Source organism: Poecilia formosa, unplaced genomic scaffold (assembly GCF_000485575.1).
Source record: "Poecilia formosa unplaced genomic scaffold, Poecilia_formosa-5.1.2 Scaffold729, whole genome shotgun sequence".
Taxonomy (NCBI): domain Eukaryota; kingdom Metazoa; phylum Chordata; class Actinopteri; order Cyprinodontiformes; family Poeciliidae; genus Poecilia; species Poecilia formosa.
The window spans coordinates 85293-86106 of NW_006800668.1; the positions used below are offsets into that span (position 1 = coordinate 85293).

General features: G+C 44.1%; 1 protein-coding gene across 1 annotated transcript in view; it reads right to left on the reverse strand.

Annotated features, from left to right (window-relative positions):
• Positions 1-706, reverse strand: part of LOC103131200 (NACHT, LRR and PYD domains-containing protein 12-like) — a 50405-nt gene extending 49699 nt beyond the window's left edge. Inside the window, exon 1 of the mRNA XM_016666480.1 lies at positions 612-706. Coding sequence (XP_016521966.1) covers positions 612-679 — 68 coding nt within the window. The 5' untranslated portion in view covers positions 680-706. The remainder of the gene's footprint in view (positions 1-611) is intronic.
• Between the last annotated feature and the right edge of the window lie 108 nt (positions 707-814).

Consider the following 814-nt stretch of genomic DNA (forward strand, 5'->3'; position numbering starts at 1 on the left):
TCCTGCAGAGCAGCAGCAGAACCGGTCCTGCTGCTCCTTCAGGTCAAACAGGTCCTTCATAAAGAGCTCAGTATATATATACTGAGCTCTTTATGAAGGACCTTTCACTGTGGCAGAGCATTATGTGGACAGGTGGAGAACAGAAGATCTGGTCCCTGATATCAGAACTAAAGCTGTTCATCTGGCCTGAGGAGCCAATGTGGGTCATTAAAGACCAGAACCCAAGAACAGACCAGGAAGCAAAACCTCAGAACCAGCAGACCAGCCCAGAGCTGCTTTGACCTTTGACCTTTCTTTTTGGAGCTGCTGAGACTCAGTGGGCGTGGCCAGGTCATCAACCTACCTCCATCAACTGGTCCCAGAGTTCCCAGTACATGAACTGAGTCGTTGCTTTTCACATTAGTCGTTTTTGTTTTCATGCAACATTTTCATCATTGATTCATTCAAACTCTGATTTACTGACCAACATCCTTCAAGTTTATTTAGGTATAAGTTAATTTAAAATAAAAATTCAGTTACTTTTTATTCAAACACTGAAGATCAACCAGTTAATATCATTTATATTTTATCTCCATAGATTCACATGAATGGGCTTGAAACTGGTTTCTTACTTTCTGTCCGATGGTCCAGGTTCAGTACTGAAGTCTGGAGGATGATCTTTGGACCCGTCACTCTTCATAGAAGGACTGATGGGTCTTGGAGGTTCTGGCTTGGACTCGATAGACGGACTGATGGGTCCTGGAAGTTCTGGTTTGGACTCGATAGACGGACTGATGGGTCCTGGAAGTTCTGGTTTGGACTCGATAGACGGACA